This window comes from Antechinus flavipes, chromosome 3 (assembly GCF_016432865.1).
Source record: "Antechinus flavipes isolate AdamAnt ecotype Samford, QLD, Australia chromosome 3, AdamAnt_v2, whole genome shotgun sequence".
Taxonomy (NCBI): Eukaryota; Metazoa; Chordata; class Mammalia; order Dasyuromorphia; family Dasyuridae; genus Antechinus; species Antechinus flavipes.
In genome coordinates, this window is record NC_067400.1 from 222,569,406 (window position 1) to 222,589,093 (window position 19,688).

At 33.2% G+C, this 19,688-nt stretch overlaps 1 protein-coding gene across 2 annotated transcripts in view; it reads left to right on the forward strand.

Annotated features, from left to right (window-relative positions):
- Positions 1-19,688, forward strand: part of PRKX (protein kinase cAMP-dependent X-linked catalytic subunit) — a 138,228-nt gene that overhangs the window by 53,699 nt on the left and 64,841 nt on the right. For both annotated transcript variants that reach the window (XM_051984573.1, XM_051984572.1), the window contains exon 2: positions 10,116-10,284. In XM_051984573.1, coding sequence (XP_051840533.1) covers positions 10,116-10,284 — 169 coding nt within the window. The remainder of the gene's footprint in view (positions 1-10,115; positions 10,285-19,688) is intronic.

The window sequence follows — 19,688 nt, forward strand, 5'->3', positions numbered from 1 at the left end:
TTCCCAGTTTATTGCTTCCTTCAATCTTGTCTGCATTAGTTTTGTTTGTACAAAAGTTTTTTAACTTGATATAATCAAAATTTTCTATTTTATGATCAATAATGATCTCTCATTCTTCTTTGGTCACAAATTCCTCCCTCCTCCACAAGTCTGAGAGATAAACTATCCTATATTCTTCTAATTTATTTATAATCTCATTCTTTATGCCTAAATCATGAACCCATTTTGAGCTTATCTTGGTGTACGGTGTTAAGTGTGGGTTCATGCCTTTTCTAGGCCTTTCTAAAATCAGCTTGTTCATCATTTTTTATAAAACAATAATATTCTATTACCTTCATGTACCACATATTGTTTAGCCATTCCCCAATTGATGGGTATCTACTCATTTTCCAATTCTTTGCCACCTCAAAAAGAGTTGCTACAAACATTTTTGCAATGTGGATCCTTTTCTCTCCTTAATGATCTCGTTGGGATACAGATCCAGGAATGGCACTGCTGGATCAAAGGCTATGCACAGGTTGATAGCCCTTTGGGCATAGTTCCAAATTGGTCTCCAGAATGGTTGGATCCATTTCTTAAAGGTATACTAGTAGTTAAAATGCTAAGTTGTAATTATTAGTTGAAGACTGTGTGACTTGGAATCAGTAAACACATGTTTAACTCTTATTTCTTATATTTAGATTTTGGGTTTAACTCCCTTAACTTTTTTGCATCCCAATTTCTTTATTTGTTGAATAATTTGAATCCTATTTACACTACCCATCTCAGAGGATGTTATGTAAATATGAGTTAATGTTACCCATTTGTGTTTATACAAAGGAAGGCAACAGGCATGTGTACATAAAAATTAAATTGGTGTCTCAGGTATAACAGGTTTGTAGGAATGTGTCTTCCCTCTACTTAAAAGAGAGAAAGAGGTCTTCTCTAGCAGAATGAAAGACCAAGAACACAAATCACCTGAGGCAAAGAAGCAAAGATTTATTTTTCCTTCCTTCTTTCCCCATGTACTCTTATAGTAGTTAACATAATCAAATCTATTTTTGTGAGGCCACATGAATTTTAAAATTTTACAATATTAGTATAATATAGCTTTGTAGATATTGAAGTATGGGTTTTGGAAAATGAAAGCAAATTAAATTTTAAAAAACTAATAAATTTATGGTTTGGAAGAAGAGTGACAGGAAACGAGTTCAATCTTTTTGCCACATATGATCTTAGATAATATACCTAATTTCTCTGGATCTATTAAGAGGTTTCTAGATCCAGCTCTATTCATTTGAAAATTCATTTCTTTGTAGACCTAATGCTAATCATTGATCATCTTTTTGATGAAGTCAATGAAACTATTTACTAGAATATTCTTGAACTGTGGGAATATTGATTCTGACCATAGGCTTATGTCAGGGGTACTGGCTGTCTGCTTCATTTTCAGTAGTTTAATGAACTCTTTCACTAACAATATTTCCAAAGAGGTAAAATGGACTTGTTAATCCACAAACATTTTTAACTACGGTTTTGTGGAAAGCACTCCTATGGCCACCTGAGATTTAAAGACAATTCTTTGATTTCATTGGTATGTAGGGAGAAGGATTGAAAATAAAAAATATGTTGAATGCCTGGGCCCTAAAGAGATTGAGAGGATCCCAAGCACAAGAGTCAGTAAGTTGGAAGGTGGAAAAATAGTCCAGAAAGTGAGGGAAAGAAATGAAAGTCTTCTCAGTTTGTGTGTGCGTTTTGTACGATTTGTTTTTCCAACAGCAGGTGAATCTATACATGAAAAAGCTTTTCTTTTTCTCCAAAGTGTGATTCTCCTGCTATCACAGTTGTAATTCTCTTTAGATTTCTGACTTCTCCTCCCTCTTCACACAATTTACTTGAGTCTATTCATACAGTTTACTTACAGCCTTAGTTATCTTTTTACTTGGATTAAAGCAATAATTTCTTAATTGGTCTTCTTGTCTCTAGGAATGGGGAAGTCAACTGAGACTAAGTATTTTTCAGATGTTCCTTCTTAGAAAATCCCTATACAGATAATCAAGGGTTTATAATAAATATTTAATTATGAGACTTTGTTTTAAGATGATTAAATCTGCTGAAGGATACTTTTTAAATTTAGGAGATTATTTTTGCTTTTTACATACTTGCTTCAAGCAATAAATAACTTGGCACATTCCTTGGTGTTTAAAATATGTATTTTAACAATCCAAATAGAATATTTTCTATCATTTTTAACACAGATTATGTGGCAGTTATTGAACCAATTTGCTATTATTTGTCATCTCTTTTCCTCCCCTTCTACTCACTTTCTCCTTATGTAATAATATCTCTTTGAATTGAAACAAAAATAGACTAATGGAATGAAGAGGTTTCAGTTTGAACATTGGCAAGTCTGATTATGACCTACATTGTACAATCCAAGAAGCAACCATGGTTTATAACAAAAACAAGGGAAACTTAGGCCAGTGTCTTTCTTGTGTCAAGTTCAGGTATTTCTGAATTCAAAACTCAGCTCTTTTTTAATCATCTCATTTCACATTGCTTTCCTGCTTCTTTGGCCGCCTCTGGTACTTGTCTTATAGATGATGTGTTAGCCATAGCACATTTTTAGCAGCCACATATAATCACATATTCTAGAAATTGGAATGGATTTCAGAGCTCATCCAATTCAATTCCCTCATTTTACAGATGAGGAAACTAAAGCTCATTCTAGTTAAATGCTTTGTCCAGGGTTATACAGGTACTAAATAGCATAGCCAGAATTTCTGAACTGAATCTAAATCAGATTACAAGGAGACAAAAATTATCATATTTTGTTGCTTCAGCTTACTTAAGATATCTTTGGAGACTAGTGAACGAGTAAGATAAATGTGAAGAAGTTAAATACAAGTTTTTATTAGCCATTGACAAATGAGCAATGTGGTAGAATGTCAATTGATAAAATGGAGTTACTAGCTGTTTTATTCCATACTTACACATTGTCTATCATCTCATCTAGACTTGGAGGCCCTTGACAGCAAAGCCTTTTGTGCAACAGCTCATATTTGTATATTATCTTTTGGTTTAAGACACAAAACCCTGTTCTTTCCTCCTCCCTCCTTTTCATTGCCCTCTCTCTCTTGCCAGTAGTTACTAGTTCTTTGATTTGAGTGCTAATTTTGAAGAGAAAGGAACAATTGATTTTTGCTTAGGCAAATGTGCTGCTCAACAGCTTAATGGTTTCTCTAAGTCTTTTATCTTTTGCCTACAAGATTTATTATTAGCATTTATGTGGTCAGAAACAGTCCATAGGCCAAAAAAAAAAAAAAAAATGTTAGCAAGCTGAGTGATAGAGCTCCAACCAAGTCATACCTTGGTAGCTAAGGTTCTTAAGACATGGTTGCCAAAAAGACAGCTTTGAAATATAGAGGTCATCATAAGGGTGTTAGGAACAATTTGGCACTGGAGCCCTAGTTGTTTCTGTAAACAAGATTTCCATTTTTATCCCTAGTGGGGAACACTTCCATATGGAATTCTCAGCAGGGATATAATGAGTAGTAGTCATTTGCCACCCCCTGACTATAAGGTTATTTTCATCTCAGTGATCTTGTTTTATTATCTTGTCTCAAAAAAAAAAAAATCTACTTGTAGAAATCTTGGCAGTCTACAAAACCTTTTATTCTCTTTTCCTTAAACAAACTTCACAGTTAACTCATTTTACCTTGCACAAATCAGTTTTAAGAGTAGGTATGTATGATGTGACCAAATCTACTTTTCAGTATCCCTCCCAATCTAACAGCAATTTTATTTCCAAATTTCTTGAAGAGAATAGTTACAGTCAATAAAAATTGGGCTTATTATTTTGATATATTTCCCAATTTAGAAATATAGGATCCACTTAAATCTCTTCAAAAAAGCCTTATTTTAAAACAATTTGATGTTTATTCCTTTCTACTATACTCCAGTCTTCCCCTGGGAATTAGGGTTCAGGGCTGTTATGGAATCTATGTGGGGAGTTTCTGGAAAAAAAAATTCACTTTTCTGGTTCAAATGAATAACTCAACCACAACTTACAGAGCCTGTATAAAAGGTTAAATAATTTGTTTATGGTTATACCACCATTAGTTGTAAGAGGCAGTTTTCCTTTGGCAAAGGGAGTCCTCCATCTTCTAAACCAGTGGTGTCAAATTCAAATAGAAGAAGGAACCATCAATCTATTTATAAAACATTGACTTATTTTTATTTATTTTGTTAAATAATTCCCAATGCATTTTTTAATTTAGTTTAGCACTTGTCGGTCACATGCTGCCTGCGGACCTCTCTACTGCTTCTTTGCATCCATGTTATTTCAAATATCGTGAGCTGTGCAATATTATTTCAAATGTATATCAAATTCATATCACATATCATTCATTCACTTGAGGTACTTGAACAGGAAAAGAAAAGTAGGTTTTAGATTTGGAAAGGATCTCATGGCCATCTACTTCATCATGTATTTACCTGAACAGAAAATCTCTGTCCAGCAACTCTGATAAGTGTTTATCTAATGTCCATGCAAGAGGATCCTGCATTTGCCTAAGACAGGCCATACACTTTATGACAACCTGAATTACACTTAAAATTACACCTTTTTCCTTATACTGAACCAAAATTTATATATCTATAACTCACACCCATCTTTCTATTTCTTTTCATTGGGTTCAAGTTAAAAAAAAAAAAAAAGTTTAATTCTGCTTTTACCTCAAAGTTTTTTTTTTTTTTTTTACAATTTTATTTGAAAATCACTCTCTCGAAGAAAAACAAAATACAACAACAAAACAAAAACTCTACAAATTTTTTGTCATCTAATATATTTTTGCTTTCCTAAACATCCCCAGATTTTCTTCTATCATGATCTCTACCACTTTTCATTAATGTGGTTACCTTACTTTGAACATGTTTCAGTTTATCATTGTAACTATTTTAGAACTGACAGAGTAGTCCAAATAGACTCTGAGCAGTAAGATTATCATTTCCCTTATTTTGGATACCATACATGATTGTATTCATTTTTTGGGTTGCTTTTAGTCATGCTCTTGACGATACTGAGCTTGAAATATACTAAAGCATCAAGATTTTTTTTCCCTCCAAATTCACTTGTCTATACATACACCCTCTATTCTGCACATTTGCAGTTAGTTTTTTTAAAGCATATATCTCCATTTATCATCTTTATTTCTGCTTATTAGATTTAACTCATCATTTCAGCCTGATGAGCTCTTCAGGTTCTGATTTTCTTGCCTAGCAAATATGTTAATTAAGGAGAGACCTCTGAGATGCTTTAATAGATATTCAAGTTGCCAGTCTTTGTGTCTGTTTTAATCATCTAATCATATTATATCTAGTCCTAAGCCCTCTAGTTCAGTTCTTGATTATTTTTGTATCATGGACACTTTTTGAAGTCAAAAGAAGCCTATAGATCAGTTTCTCAGAATAATATTTGTAAAGGAATAAAATAAAATTCATAAAATTACTAAGGAAACCAGAGTAGTAAAAGTAAAGTTGTAATCTTTTTTTTTTTTTTTTTTCCTCATCAAAATTTACAGACCTCCTGTAATTTGTTCATTGACCTCTAGGTTAAAAACAACACTTCTTCGTGAGAGCTTCCTACCTTTGTTGGAATATGGCTGCCTAACTTTGTTGAATTTTATGCCACAGAAGGCTACAGATGTTTTTCTTTGAATGCTTAGAAACCTGTTCCCTCCAGATTTAGGTCATATACTATACTATACTTAGCTTTTCTTAGTTTTAGATTGTGTAGAATTTATTGCGCTTTAATATAACTTTTATTTGGAATTACATTTGTGAAAAAAACATACACATGGATAAACAAGCATTTTAACAGGTATTGGGATGCATTTCAGTAGTATTGCCAACAAAGCTTCATGTATCAAATTCCGATAAAAAAGTTTTCAATGTCAGTAGGAACCAGAGAATAGAGATGCATACCCTTTGGGTGTGTGGAAATGGGGTAGGGATAGTGGAATAAATTGTCTCCTCTTTGCTGCAGACCTACTTGAATTTTTAGTACAGATGAAGCTAATTTTTTTTTTAAAAAGGAGAAATTTAAGAGGCCCAAGATAGGTGTCATTAAAAGAGGCAGTCTTGTGACTAAGGTGTCTGGCTGAAGCTAAAAGCCTTCTAAAAACAGGATTTGAGCACCTATTTTAATAGCTCTTGGGGACAACCCTCTCATTGTTAGAAAACCTGTACTTCTGGCTGGAGCCAGAGGAATTAAAATGTAATTCCTTGTAGATATGCTAATCTTCCATGCTGATTGTCAGGAGAAAACTGTTAAGGTTGGAAAATGCCAACAGAGTTTGATTTCTCTGGTGGTTTGGTAAGACTAAGTATAAAAAAGTAGGGGTTTCTTGAGAGCTTCCTACCTTTGTTGGAATATGGCTGCCTAACTTTGTTGAATTTTATGCCACAGAAGGCTACAGATGTTTTTCTTTGAATGCTTAGAAACCTGTTCCCTCCAGATTTAGGTCATATACTATACTATACTTAGCTTTTCTTAGTTTTAGATTGTGTAGAATTTATTGCGCTTTAATATAACTTTTATTAACAATCACAAAAAAATAAAAGCTTTAAAGCAGATATGCATTCAAAAGCAATTGGACCTATTTCTTCTCCCAGTATAGCAAGCAATTTATCAATTGTGATGTGACAGAAAAGGTATATAGGATTTGGGATCCAGAGACCTGGATTCAAATTTTTCAGTTCAGCCATAAATTTGACACATCATCTGTGAATTTGGATGAAAAGAGAGATTCAAATCATGGTTGAAAAGAGTCTTAATTTTTTTTATTTAAAAAAAAGTTTATTAAACCATGCACAAGTTTCAGATGATATGATGAATAAAAATAAGTCTTGGAAATGTGTCAGAAATCAAAGAATTGTAGAGTTTGAAGGAATATCAGTGGTTCTGATAGTCTAGATTTGTATAAAACATAACCGTAACCATTTCCAATTGAAGATGCCTCATAATGGGAGACTCACTCTAAAAACAATAAAAAGAATTTTAAAAGTGCCTAGGCAAGGGTGATTCCAAAACAGAAAAGAGACATTCCCTGTTGTCTACCAGAAGGTTACATTTTACTAGGAGCATGTTCACAGTTAAGTAAACATAAAATCTATACCAATGATTAATAACTAGGGATGAGTTATGGAAGGCTTATTGAAAGAGTTGGCACTTGAGCTGAGCCTTTTAGGAAACTTAGGCTTCTGAGAGGCAGACGGGAATAATGGAAGCATTTTAGGCGAGAGGTACCATGCAGAGGCCTAGGTCCCTCTAGGGACTAGAATGCCCTAGACCAAGGTAGCAGTTAAACCAGTTTGACTTAGCATAAGTAAAGGGGCTAGATTCTGAAGCCAGATGGTAAAGGCTTTAAAGACCAAGCAGGGGAGTATGTATTTTATACTGAGAACATCAGAGATCCACTAAAGCTTCTTGAGCAGAATACAAACCTGTATTTTAAAAACATTAATTTATTCAACAGCTATTTAGAAAAGGAATTGGGGATGGAGGAAAAACTAATTCAAGGAAACTAATCTAGAGGATATTGTGAAGTACTCTGTGGAAGAGATGATGAAGGCTTGGGCCTAGTGATTATGGTGTGAATAGAGTGAAGGAGACTGATGTAACCCATGAGAGAAAGTTTGATGCAACTTAGTAAATTATTGAATGTGAAGGAAGGAAGGGAGTGAAGAGTCAAGTTTAGCTTCTATACTAAGAGCTTAGATAACTGGAAGAAATGCAATCCAGAATGAGGGAAGAAAATGATCAGTTTTTATTTAGGTAGGGGAAGAATGATCATTTTTTTTTTTTTTTTGGGTACATATTGACTTTGAGATGCTTATGGGATGATGTTAGGCAGATGGAGATGTAGTATCATTAATTTAGATTTGGACGGAACTTAGAAGTCTTCTAATACAATACTTTCATTTTATAAATGAATATATATATATATATATATATATATATATTGCTGAGGCAATTGGGGTTAAGTGACTTGCTCAGGGTCACACAGCTAGGAAATATTATAAAGTGTCTGAGGCCACATTTGAATGCAGGTTCTCCTGACTTAAGGGTTGGTGCTCAATCCACTGCTCCACCTGGCTGTCCCAATGAATATACTTTTATAAATGAATATTACCACATTGGATCCAATGAGGTAAAGTGATTTACAAACAGCTATAGAAATAGTAAGTCTTATGATTCCAAGTTGAGTTTGTTTTCCAGTCCACCACTCTAAACTCAGGAGACAGATGAGGGCTAGATATATAAATAGAGGTCATTTTTATAGAAATGACTTTTGGATTGATGGGAACTGAAGAAGTTATTCAGAGAATATAGATTGAAGAAAGAACTAAGGTATACCCACACATAGGAGCCATGAGCATAATGAACCTGAGGAGTTTGAGAAGTCTTGACAAACGGTAAGAGATTTATGAGATAATAGTGTTTTGAAGACCTAGGCTAGATAGAATGTCCAGTGTGGAAATGTCAAAAAGGATGAAGACTGAAAGATCATTGCATTTAGTAAGAAAGAGTTGAGTAGTGATGCTGGAATCTGTATTTCAAGGACTTGTGAAGGAAATAGAAGATAAGAAAATAGGGCCAATGATTTTGGATAGCTTTTTCTGGAAAATTATATCCTTTTAGCTCAAAATTCTACTTTTGGATAGTGTTATTTGTTACAAAGCTTTTTCTTCATTCAAAACTAAATTTGCTTCTTTACAATTTATACACATTTGCTGGCTCTACCTCTTGGGGACAAGCAAAACAGGTTTAATATTTCTTTCATATGACAGCCCTGCAAATACTTCAAGGCAGCTATCATATCTAGCTTCCTTTTACTTTTTCTCCCTTTGCCACCTATTCTTATTTTCTCCATATATTCAATACCCTTCACATCTTGTCTCTTGTCATTCCTCTGTTTGAGTATTCTCTAGATAATCATTAACTTTTCTCGAGCAATAGCAATTATAATTAGACACTTCAGATGTTGTCTGACTAGGGTGGAGTAAAAATGAATAATCAATCTCTTTTTGGAAGTTAATATCTCTTTAGTGAAATTAAAAATCTCTTAAGTTTTGGTTGTTAATTGTTGTTGTTGCTATGCGACAATGGTGATCTTTTAAGTCCACGGAAATGACAGAAATCTTTTTCAATCTAGTTTAATTATTCCTGTATTGACCTTGTCAAGACAATTGTTGAACTCAGATATAAGACTTAACATTTTTCCCTATTACGATTCTTTTGAATATATTCAGTCTAGCTTTCTTTTTGTGGATTCTGTCATTTCCATGTTAGTAATCCATCACATATTTGTATCATCAGAAAAATTGGGTCTTGCTATCTGTACCTTCATCAGAGTTATTTATAAAAATAATAAAAAATACTAAGATAAGGACATATCCTTAAACACTCTTTCTAGATACCTTTTCCCCATTTGAAATGGAGAATTAATGGCTACTCTTGGAATTCAGCCAATCGGTATTGAATACATCTGTGGTAGACAGGGCCTTAGATTCAGGAAGACTTGGAGTGAAATCTTGCCTTAGACATTTACAAGCTGTACAACATATAAACTTCTGTTAGTTTTCTCATCTGCAAAATGAAAGCGTTGGACTTGATGACCTTTAAGAATCCCTTCTTGTTTTAAATCTTTGATTTAAATCATTGATACCTCTCTATCATTTAATACACATTTTTTCCACATAAATTTCACTGTGTATTTACTAGGACTTTTGCTACTATGTCTCTTTGTGTTTATTTTAAAAAGATTTGGAAAAGAATGAGTGTTGATGGGTACTATTGCACCTTTCAGGAATTTTTATACTGTCATCATCAGTTTGCAAAATGGGTGCCCCAAAAAAGCACTCTGCTATATTTCTTTCGAAGATTTCAGGTGAACACCAGTAAAAATATCCCCTCACTTTCTCAAAGAACCCTTAAATTTGACTTTTTAAAAAGTGGACTCTCCATTTACAATGGTAACAATGATAGAATTCTTAATTAGATTTCATCAACACACTTTTATTGAATGTGAAAAATTTTGCTGATTTTGTTATCATCATTCTTCAATTTATAGGCACAGGTACCTTTGGACGAGTTCACCTAGTGAAGGAAAGAACAGCCAAACATTATTTTGCCTTGAAGGTGATGAGCATTCCGGATGTCATTCGGCTAAAGCAAGAGCAGCATGTGCACAATGAAAAGTCAGTTCTGAAAGAAGTCAACCATCCATTTCTCATCAGACTGTAAGTGTTTTTTTCCCTTCTCTCTCTCTCTCTCTCTCTCTCTCTCTCTCTCTCTCTCTCTCTGTAAGAATTTACTTGTTAATTAACTGTATTCCATAACAAGTATGAAACAATTTGTGGTATACACATGAATCATGATTATTTACCCTAATAATAATATTGAAATAAAATCAACTCCTAGTTATTGGAGTTGGTTAGATTCCAAACACTGACTTGCAAGCACTTGGCACCATAATTCTATTTTTAGAGAGAGAATTTACCTCCTGTATCTAGATTTAATTAAAATTACAGAGTGTTCAAATGAACAAGAAAGGACCTTACCAATTATCTTGTTCATTCCCTTTATCATACATATAACATGACTTGCTCAAGGTCACATGGTAATTTAATAGAAAGGCAGCCCTTCTGACTCCTGGTCTAATTCTTACCCTACTACTCAATGATCACAGCAAAGGAATTACATGAACTTTATAGCTATATTCTTTTTGGTCTGTTTGGCCACTTGACTCATTAATGTGAGCCCCTGAACTACCTGAGATATTGGTTATCTATATTAATGCTTGCTTCCTGTGGCACAGATAATCAAGAGTTAATATGGTTATATAGTACTTTTCTTTCAAGGAGTTATATAGTACATGTTTGTTAGGTATGTAAATGTAGGTGGAATCCCCATTTTGAGTCATGGAAACTAGAGCAGTGAGTACTTGAGGGAATTGCTCAAACTCACTCATCAGTTTCAGGATTCCCTTTAGACCATTGCTCTGAAGCATATATGGGTAACAGAAATTATTGTGTCAAAAATTTCCATTGGAAATTATAGATTCACATTTTATGGTATAACAGAAAATAACTATTTTGGAGAAGGTTTTTGTTTTATACTAGTTAGTTATACCTTTAAACCATTTGAATGTAATGTTTCTAAAGCTCTCTGTATGATATTTCCATTACTAATACTTTTGTATTCAACTATCCATGTGATACCTAGAAGTTTGCTGTATTTGGTAGTACAATTATGAAAAAGGGCTATTGTAATGACCGCGTATTTAAAATCAGCCGGAGTCAGGAATTCAGGTTAAGGGAAAAATCTTCAATATTTATTGAAGTGAAGAGGTGAATAAAGATTGTGATAGCAAATATAGGCAGCTGCGACAGGAAGCCAGCTAAGAGAGAGAGAGAGACGGTAGCCAAGCCAACCGTGGCAATGGCAGTCCCAAAAATCTCTCCTCCCCTTCCTTTTCCACTCCCCTGCCTCCACCCACCAAAATCGTCATTTCCTATACAACACATCAGGACTTGCACAAAGAGTGGGTGGGGGCCATTCTTTCTCCAAGCTTATATATTAATAGCGTATGGTCCAATTACTATTTAGCCTCATGTGCTTGGGACCTCAGTGCATCAACTCAAGCCTCAGCCCATTACAGGCTATGTTTAAGAAAAATTGTTTTGTAGATAAGTGATTCTGAACTTGGAATGCATTTTCACCCAGAAACACAAACACAATAAGGAATAATGACGGTCTCCATTCTAGTTTACAAAATCTTATTTAACCCATAATATAGCCAAATTTCTGGTATATTAATGACCAAAAAAATGAGATTAATGTTTTGCAATGCTAGTAATTAAATTAAAGAGAAAAATTTTGAATTTAAATAAGATTAAAAAAAAACTTGTCCATTGGCACTGCAGGAAATGGAAATTTAATTAGAAGAGGAAACAATAGATTAAGTCTTTTGTAGAAATTTTATAATGGGCTCTAATGGACACTGTCAGGAGTCTTAGAAATTGTTGGAACTGAATGAATTTTATATTTGCTTCCACTTAAAAAATGCATTTTTTTCTTGATACTGCCATGCTACTATATTCAATCTCTATTTAGAGGCTTTGTTTAGTTGTTAATTTTGCCAGTGTAACAAAAAAGACAAAACAAGTTTTGTTGTTTTTAATTTTTAAAAAACAAATCTTCCCCTTACCCCAAGTTTAGGAAACTACAAGTTGAAAGATAAAAAGACCAAGAATGGAGTAAAAAATATTTGTGCGATGCATTTGTGGGGTGAGGGTAGAGTTTACTAGATTCTAAATCATGAATTATGGAGAGAAAATGCATGCATGCATTTCCATGCAATGCTGCATGGAAGAGAAAGGGAAAACAGATTGGCATACAACCAGGATATATAAGCTTGAGTCCTCAAGGGAGTAAAGGAAGAAGGATATGTTTTACAATTGCCTTTTAAGATCATAGATATACAGCTGGAAGACTTCTGAAAGGCTACTTATCTGTCCCATTTTACAGATAATGATACTGAGGTCTAGCAAGGGTGACCTGCCCAAAGTTACATTGATGGGAAAATTATTTAAACCCAGGTCCTCTTGCTTCAGTGCTCTTTGTATGCTATCACACTCTCCTATTATATTGTTTTACAAAGCATCTGCTTATATTTGTGAAAGTGACTACTTATGTTTTGGGGCAATTAAATTATTTGTTCACTAACATATTTTTGAAATAATGTTGATTTATTTTTATATGTGCTGTTTTATATGTAGCTTGGACTAATTAAATTTTCAAGTCAACTGATGAGTGTGGAAGAACACCAGGAAATTTTGTGTCAAGTAGAGACTATGTGAAAGACTAATGTGTTTAGTTTCCATCTTCTGTAAAATAATTTCTAACACTGTTAGCAGACTGACTAAGCTTTTCTACTTTGAGAAAAATCTAAGGGGAGCTTATGTTGGAAAGTGAGGAGAAAAATGTGTTGGGAAGTATCCAAAACAATTTTAGCATTTGTCAAAAGAAAATATTTAAATACTGAAGGCAAAAATAGTTTTTTTTCAAGTGATGAATAATCTATTAATTTCCCTTTACTGATTTTGATGAGCATATGTTTATAAAAGCAAGCATTTTATTCTGTCATTCACAACAGAAATGGAATGGTTGGCATTTAATTAAAAAAACAGTTCTTTAGTATTTGTCATCATAGGATGCATCAGAATACAATTTAGATTTTCTGAGTAAGCTTTAGAAAATACATTTTGTATATTGATGAAATTGCTGAAAGTAGCCAAGTACTTAACTAAGTAGCCAAGTTTGATATAACATAATTTTTAAAAATTGAGTTTTATTGATAAATTGAAAAAACATCCATTCCTCCAATCCCCATTCACCTAGTTACACAAACTTTCTTTTGTAGGTATGGAAAGTAGTTAAGTCAAAAATAAAACAAAATAAAAAGCAAAAGACAAATTAATAAAAAACCTGACAATATTTCTCTTGGTATAGGTATCATTCTACATTACATCATAGTTCCTACTCTCCAATACAAGGAAGGAATTGTATTTCCTTTTCTTTTCTGGAGCTACCATTGGTCATGATATTTACACACCATTCATATTAGTGGTCTTTTTGCATAAATTACCATAGTTGCTGTGTATGTTGTTTCCTGGTTTTATTATGCATCAGTCCTACTCACCTGAGTCATGGTTCCATGTCATCATTTGCCTTTTGAACATTTCAAAAGAAATATCCTGATGACCTTTCAAATATGACCATAACAGAATTTTTTATTTTCCCCTCAAAACTTTCTCTCTTCCAAACTTTTATATTAATGTTAAAGGTACTAATATTTTTTCACTTTCAGATTATTAAACTCAGCCTTATCCTTGAGTCTTAATCTTTCTTTACCTAACATATCCATCCAGTCATTTGTCAAATCTTGCCATTTCTTCTTCCACATCATTTCTTCTATTCAACCCTATTTCTTTCATTATATTTCAGGCCCTCATTACCTCTTACCTTGATTATTATTTCCTGAGTGGTCTACCAAACTAAAGTTTCTCTCCATTCCAATCCGTCCTTCATGCTGCTAAAATAATTTTCTTTCAATGCAGATCTGACCATGTCACTCCCGCATTTAGTCAACTTTAGTGATTTCTTGTTTCCTATACCTTTTGAAGTCCTTTAGAATCTGCCAGTTTTAGTGATCTTGTCAAATAGAGCATGTTCTATCTCATATTTCCATGGACTGGCCAACTCTCCATACCTGAAATGTTACTCCCTCTTCATCTCTGTTTAGTAGAATTCTTCTTTTCCTTACAAATGAATCCTTTCCTTATCTCCCCAACTGTTAGTGTCCTCTTTCCCAAGCTACTTTGTATTTAACTACTTAATATTTATGTGTGTGTTCTTTCTACTTTTTGAATATAAACTCATGAAGAGCAGAGGTTATTGAATGCTTTCATTTGTAATAGCATGCACATAGTAATCAATAAATGTATGTTGATTGCATTAATTCATGCTTTTCCCCATTGTTTTTTCAATTTCCTATGTTCCTTTCCACACAATGGTAATTTTTTCCCTCATAATTAATTTAGTCACTCCCCAAATGATGAGAATCCACTAATTCCTGTTTTTTTTTTTATTTATAAAAATTTATTTCACTATTACAAAAAGAGCATACAAAAATGCTCTTGTAATTATTTTCTTTTTAAAAAATATTTTTAATGTACATTGCTTTATGAATCATGTTGGGAGAAAAAAATCAGAACAAAAGAAAAAAAATGGGAGAGAAAAAAACAAACAGAAAAAAGAAGTGAACATAGCATGTGCTTATTTACATTCAGTCTCCATAGTTCTTTTTCTGGATGCAAATGGTATTTTCTGTCCAAAGTCTAGTGGAATTGCTTTGGATCACCATATCACGGAGAAGAACCAAGCCTTTCTTAGTTGATCATCCCACATTCTTGCTCTTATTGTGTACAATGTATATCTGGTTCTGTTTGTTTTGTTCAGCATTAGTTTGTATAAATCTTTCCAGACTTTGCTATGAATATTTTCATATCCATAGAATTATGTCTTGGATCTTCTTGAGGTTTATATTCAGAAGTTTGGGATTTTTTGAATAATTAACTTTTTTTTTTTCATATAAATTGCTTTTAGAATGGTGGGACCAATTCACAACAATACCAACAGTGTGTTAACATGTCTGTTTTTCAATAAATGCTCCAACATTGACTAGTTCTATCTTTTGTCATTTTTGCCAATTTTATGAACATCAGCTGAAACCTCATTTGTTTTATTTAGCATTTTTCTTATTAGTGATTTCAAACAGCCTTACATGTGATTGTTGTTTTGCAATTCTTTTGAAAATATCATTTCCTTTAGCCACTTCTCCATTGGGGAATGACTGGCTTTTGGTATTTTTTAGGGACTTGGTAAGTAGCCTATTATCAGAGATGACAAAAATATTCCTTCCCTCTCTTCCCCCCCCACCCCCGGATAGTTTTTTCCTTCTTATTATAGTTGTATTGATATTCTATATAAAACCTTTTAATTTGATTCCTTTTTCCTTTCTTTCTGAATGAAAGATGATCAACATAGTTCCTACCCTTCACCTATCCCACCTTTTTCACAGAGAAAGAGTTTTGGGAACTGAACTCTGGAAGTTAAGACTGAATTTACAAAGGTAACTGATGCCTTCAAATTCTCCTTATTCAAGGAAAAAAAAATACATATCTTTGTAGCTCTTTGGGAGAGAGGCTAGAGTTCTGTGATCCAGCTATTTCATGTAAATTTTATCTAAATAGAATGTTAGCTAGCATCAGGAAGGATAATAGCATAAGAAGTTCCAGTGTGTTTTTTTCAGTAACATTGATGGGGCTCTGTTCTAAGAATGTGAAGTGAAGTTGCATCTCAGATCTCTATTTAAAAAATATCTTAACATATTTTATTGGGTTTAAGTTTCACTCTGTACTCAATTCTAACCATTTCTACAAGTCTGTATAGCAGTCGGATGTATTGAAATATATAAAGCCCTTTAAGTGGGAGAAAAGTTATATGTTTACTTGAACCATTGAATCAAAGCAGCATGACTTAAACTAAAAAGGAACTCTAGTTCCCCACCCTCATTTTATAAATGAAGAAATCCAGAAAGATTAAGTGACATGCTCAGAATCACACCATATTAATGGGAAGAATTGATATTTGAACCAAAGTTCTCTGATTTCAAGATTTATCACACTAATATTTAAGGATGAAAATCTTTTTCCCCTCAGTAATTTAATTGGCAAGTTAATGTATGAGAGCAAGGATAGGATGAGAGGATGGTGAATACAGGGAAAATATAAGTGATATAAAAACCAATTTAGAAAAACCCAAGACTAGAGCAGCTAGGTGGTTCAATGGATAGAACACCAGCCCTGAAATCAGGAGGACTTGAGTTCAGATATGACCTCAAACACTTAACACTTCCTAGCTGTGTGACCCTGGGCAAATCACTTAACTCCAATTGCCACAGCAAAAAAAAAAAAAAAAAAAAAAAGAAAGAAAGAAAGAAAAAGAAAAAAAGAAAAGAAAAAGAAAAAAAAAACAAGATAATGAATAGTTTTCAAAATTAAATTTTCATTTAATTGAATATTTTACTTACAATTCAATGTCATAAAAGTTTCCTATATAGGATGTGTGTAAATAGACCAGCTTCTGTCTGATAATAATGGTGCTTCTTGGAGCCTTAATTTTAGAAGAGTATTTTTTAGAATACTCTGTGACATATTGTAATAATTACTTAAGAAATGATCTTCTATGGGCCTACATGAATTTATAAAAATGAAAATATGTTTTGATAGTGAATGAATGAAAAATAAATTTATTGATGTGTGCCAGTGTTCACATGAAAAATCCAAATGAAAGATGTTAATTATTACAAGTTGTTTTGTCATAGTATTTCGCTCTGTATGTGTCATTATTTAAATTAAAAAAATTATAGTACAAGTTTTGTTTTTACATAAAGACATCTTTAGAGGTGAAAACCAGTATATTTTTAAAATCTGTCACCCCACCCTTCCTAAAGCATATATGCATCTGTTGGATTTTGTTGTGGTTTGTTTTTCTCTTCCCCTTCTCTGGTCTCTCTTCCTGTCTCTGAATTTAGGCTTAAAAAGTGTCTCAAAGGTTCTACTCCTGCAGAAGTTCACTGGCTTTCTCCTCTGACCTCCTCTCTTGTCACTTAATGACTGTCAAATTTTGATTAGAATTTCCATCTTGTTATTTGCTATGTTGTACAATTATAGACCTTTTAAAAAAAATACCTGTTCTGTCAAATGATGAAATTGTTTCACAGGACATCAAGGATTGGGAGGAAGGAAGAAGTAAAGTCAGCTGCACTTGGCAGAGGGTCTAGGGAGAGCATCTTGATATGGGCAGTTAGCTATATTTGGGATTCTCTTTAAGCAAATAAAGAATTCTGTGAGGCATAAAATTTTCTAACCTTTTCCTAGAATGTCATCATTTTGGGAGGAGGGCCATTTCTTATTTTGTTCTTCGTTTTTTCTAGGCTGAAATCCACTTCTATTTCTGATTTGATTGACCAACTCTAAAAGGAAGTACTGCTAAAGCTTTGTTTCTTAAATCTTTGGGAAATATGAAGATTTGGTGTTATCAAATAACTTAATTCTCTGTAAAAGTATGCATACTTTGGAGATCTATGGGAAGAGAACACTTTTTGTTGCTTATGGGAAAGAAGGAGGAAAATTCTTCCTACCCTATTTTAATTTTTATTATCATTTTGTGTTCTTGTAGAGAACTTCCTTGCCTCAAGGACATCTTTCTTTATTAACATTTTTTTAAGAGGCAGATATTATGATTTAGGTTTTTATTTAATAATCACTTAAAGCTACAATTAAATGAGATTAGAAATGTATCTTTATTGGCCTTTATTATATCTTAACATATGAATGATGATTTTTAGAATAGTAAAAAAGTCAGGCAACTGAAGTGACTTTCCGTAACTACTTAAGGCAGATGGTTTAAACATGATCTTTGTTGGAGCAAAAATACTTTTATTGACTGCTTGCATTTCAAACGCCCACATATCAGGTGTCTTTGTTTCCAGGCAAAGAAAGATAATGCTTTTATCAGTAAATAAAAATCTCCCTACAAACCTAAAATAGCATTTGAGTTCTGGGTTTTTGACAGATGATGAGATATGGGAGTAAAGATTGTCCTTTTACAGCTATATCTAAACTCTCATCTGTGTCATTGCTTGTTGCTATTTAGGCAGAGAATCCCAGAAGCCTTTTTTCCACTCAGCAGTTCTAGTAGGTGACTTGATTGCTTTATTTGATTATGAAAAAAATGGGAAAGAGAATTGGTTTGCTGCAAATTGCTCCTAAATAAAATTTAGATTTCTAGACCTAAATAATGATGAGATTAAACAGTTTTAGATCTCATGTCAATACTACTTTGAAGATTTAATAGCCTATATGCAAACAAAACAGTTTTTTCCCCTTTGTTTTATCTCTTCATTCCCATAATACCTGAGCTTTTTGCCATTTTCTCTAGGGGGTTATCACCTTGTAGACCAAAATGATTAATTTAGCACCATTCTGATTCTCTGCAGGAATGAAATTTAGAATTACTTGATCTAATCTATAAATACCATGATTTAAACTGGACTCCAAAACTATAAAGTGATTGTGTTCTGCTAAATTTTTGGCTAAAGGACCAGAATTTAAGAATACCTCAAAGGAATAAGCTGTGTCAATTTGCATAATACTTTAAAAAAAATCATAAGGCAAATAAATTAGAAATAGAATGAGAAGTTTTGGTTATATTTCATATGCCTGATCTTTCCAATGTTTTGTTTTGTTTTACTTTTAAAATGGACTTTTATGAATTCTGATAATAGGGCTCAGAGAAGACTCGTGTTATCTCCATATATTTTTGAATGTAAGCAAATTTATTTTTGTTTAGTTCTTAACCATTGTTCATTCATCTTTACCTCTTTATATTTCTATTTCCTTGTGTTTGAACTCTGTATTTCTGATCTTTTCATGAGAAATGCTTGGAAGTCCTGATCTAATTCATTAAAAAATCCATCCCCTATGGCTTTTTACTCAGTTTTACTGGCTAAGTAATTTTTTTTTTTTTTTTTTTACTATAAGCTCATATTGTTTGTCTTCTGGAATATTATATTCAAAATCCTTTTTTTCCCCCTTTATGATGGTGGCTGCTAAATCAAGGCTGATTGTGGTGCTTTGGTATTTGATTCTTTCTTTCTAGTTTCGTGTAGTATTTTTTCTTTCACTTGGAAGTTCTAAATTTTGCTTATGATATTCTTGCAAATTTTCATTTTGTGTATCCTTTCAGGAGGCTAGTGGTAGATTCTATTTCTACTTTGTACTGTGACCAATTTTCTTTTAAGATTTTTTTGGGGGGCAGCTAGATGGTACAGTGAATAGAGTACCAGGCCTGAACTTAGGAGGACCTGAGTTCAAATGTGCCCTCAGACACTTCCTGTTTGGGTTCTCGGCCCAAACTCCTGAGTGATGCAGGTCTTATATGACCAGCTATGCCTGGTCACCTGGATGGCAAAGACCATGAGTAATGAGAGGCGAGAGTCAGGCTGTTGGGAGAC